This window comes from Rosa chinensis, chromosome 7, assembly GCF_002994745.2.
Source record: "Rosa chinensis cultivar Old Blush chromosome 7, RchiOBHm-V2, whole genome shotgun sequence".
NCBI lineage: Eukaryota > Viridiplantae > Streptophyta > Magnoliopsida > Rosales > Rosaceae > Rosa > Rosa chinensis.
In genome coordinates, this window is record NC_037094.1 from 34,676,267 (window position 1) to 34,678,578 (window position 2,312).

General features: G+C 35.7%; 1 protein-coding gene across 1 annotated transcript; it reads left to right on the forward strand.

The window, feature by feature from the left end:
• The first annotated feature begins 1,009 nt into the window (after nucleotides 1-1,009).
• Nucleotides 1,010-1,933, forward strand: LOC112179382. The gene is made up of 3 exons (XM_024317781.2): nucleotides 1,010-1,309; nucleotides 1,408-1,491; nucleotides 1,577-1,933. The coding sequence occupies exons 1-3, from the start codon at nucleotides 1,145-1,147 to the stop codon at nucleotides 1,628-1,630; spliced, it is 303 nt and encodes a 100-aa protein (XP_024173549.1). The 5' UTR covers nucleotides 1,010-1,144; the 3' UTR covers nucleotides 1,631-1,933.
• Nucleotides 1,934-2,312: the final 379 nt, after the last annotated feature.

Here is a 2,312-nt window from a genome sequence, read left to right on the forward strand (position 1 = left end):
AGAAAAACTGAATTGGGAGAGAATTGAATCGTGCTTTCATTGATAATAGGGGCCTCTTTATATAGAGGATTACAAGCATAGAGATAAAGTTGTACATGGAAATATAATCGTACATTGATTGGATATCTCCTAAGATTCTCCGAGAATATCTCTAATATAAACCTTATTTCAACTAGAGCAAGTAACCTCGAGTTTGGGCCAGACGCATATTCTGGATTTACTTGAACATATGTTGGGTTTTCAATATATTAATGTCATGAGTATAAGTGTTGTCTAAATACACATTAGTCGTTAGGTAACTATTGAAATCTTCCATTTTTTTCAAGCTACATAACTTGAAACTTCATCCACTGCCTTATTCGCATCCCTTGAAGCATGATGAATGACTAAAATCTGGAGAAGAGCTATAATAATTCGGATTGCTTGCACAGAAATACCCTCAGCTACAAGACTCTCCTCTTGCTCATCTTCACGACTTCTACACAGTCCATCTCAACCAAACAGGCACAATCATCTCGTCAACCATAAAGTCCAAATCCATTTTATACTTAGAGTTACATTTCAGTCTCATTTGGTTCACGGAACTGAAATCAATTCATTTGTATTTCTTAGAAAAATTAAAGAAAAACAAACTTCTCTCTAGCTTTCCTTTTCGCGGCTTGGAAACATTGGAAAAGCGACGAAAAACTATATGTTTGTTTTCATTTTAGTGTTGAGTTTGTGCAAGGAATGGAAGCTAAATAATAATACTATTCCATTTATATCCTATATTTTAATTACACAAATCTTTTCCCATGGTTTTCCTTCACACCAAACGGAAGGCCTCAATTTTGAGAACCTAACGAGACCTTCATTCGACTTTAAATTATTTTTTTTTTGGTCTGAATCCAACTTGAAAACTTAAAAAATAAAAATAAAAACTCACCATACTGTCTTGCCACGAAGATGCTGTTAAATTTCTTACAGGTACAATGAAGGAAGGCCCAACAGGCCCAAACTGCCTCCTTTTCCTGCGCAGCACTTCTTCTGATCGGTGCAATAGTTTAGGATCAGCAGCAGATACTGACAGAGAAGCAGGGAATTCAAAAACCCTAAATCCCAAATTTGGCGAAAACTACCAATCAAAACCCTAAATTTCTCCACAATGACGAGCAATTGGAAGAGGACACTGGGAAATGTGAGGTCATTCATAGGCAATTCGATGGGAGGCCTAAGAGGAGGAAGCAACTTGGCCTCCTGGGTAGTCGCCGGAACCCTAGCTTACTTCCTCTGGGTCAAGCCCTCACAAGAACTCAAGCGAGAACAACAGGTTCTTCTTCCAAATTCAAATCGCTCTACTCAATTTTGATTTATTGATTTCGTAGTTTCTTATTAAGCTAATGGCCAACTCTAAATTTGGGGATGTAGGAAAGGGCTGCTTTGGCAGCTTTGGCAGAAGCTTCGAATCCAAATAGATATATAGAGAAACGGAAACCCATTCCTGATCCACAGGTATTGTTCCTGAGTTTCTGATGTTTTGTGCAAAATCTAATAGAATTCAGTTACTTAGATTTTGAATTTTTTTTTTTTTTCTCAGGAGACTGGACTGATATATGGAAACAAGAATAGAAATAGAAAACCAGATGAGTAACTTAACTTGTAAGTTGTAAGTCATGATATTGTTGTTGGCTTAAGTTGCAGAATTATAAGTCTCAGTCTTGTAAGTGTAATGTGTTTGTGGAATGTGAACCTCAAATTATATTGTATATTGTGCAATAAACTGTAAACAACAACACTTTCTTTGATAAGGGTATTACAAGTTTAGTTTTGAATACCCATTTACTTACAGTTGTGCTGCAAATATGCCCTGACCAAAAATGGAGACGCACTGGGTCCAATCTATAGTTGTTTCAACATTATGTCTGGATAATAAGATTGAATGAATTAATCGTGATTTCGTAGTGTGCAATTTTTTTGTTTGCTTGATTGGCGAGTAAAAAGAACTTATACTTTTCGTTTTTGTTCACTGTTTTGTGTTTACAAGTGCTACTATTTCAGATTTTCAATTGCACTTTTCTAGCTTTCATGTTGATATCTCATTTCAATGGTGATACTATTTTACATATCCAGAGAACTCTAATCTAAATTTTTATTGAGGAAGATCAAATTTGAGTCCGAAAGGTATTAATGAATTATTACTGCTAATACCTCTGCATGGCTGGACTGATACTTTGAATGTTTTAGAGAATTCCTTAGCTTTGCTGTGCTAAATAGTTGTCTACAGAATCATGACTCAAGTTATTTCCTCCACTCATTTGTCTATATGTGTCACT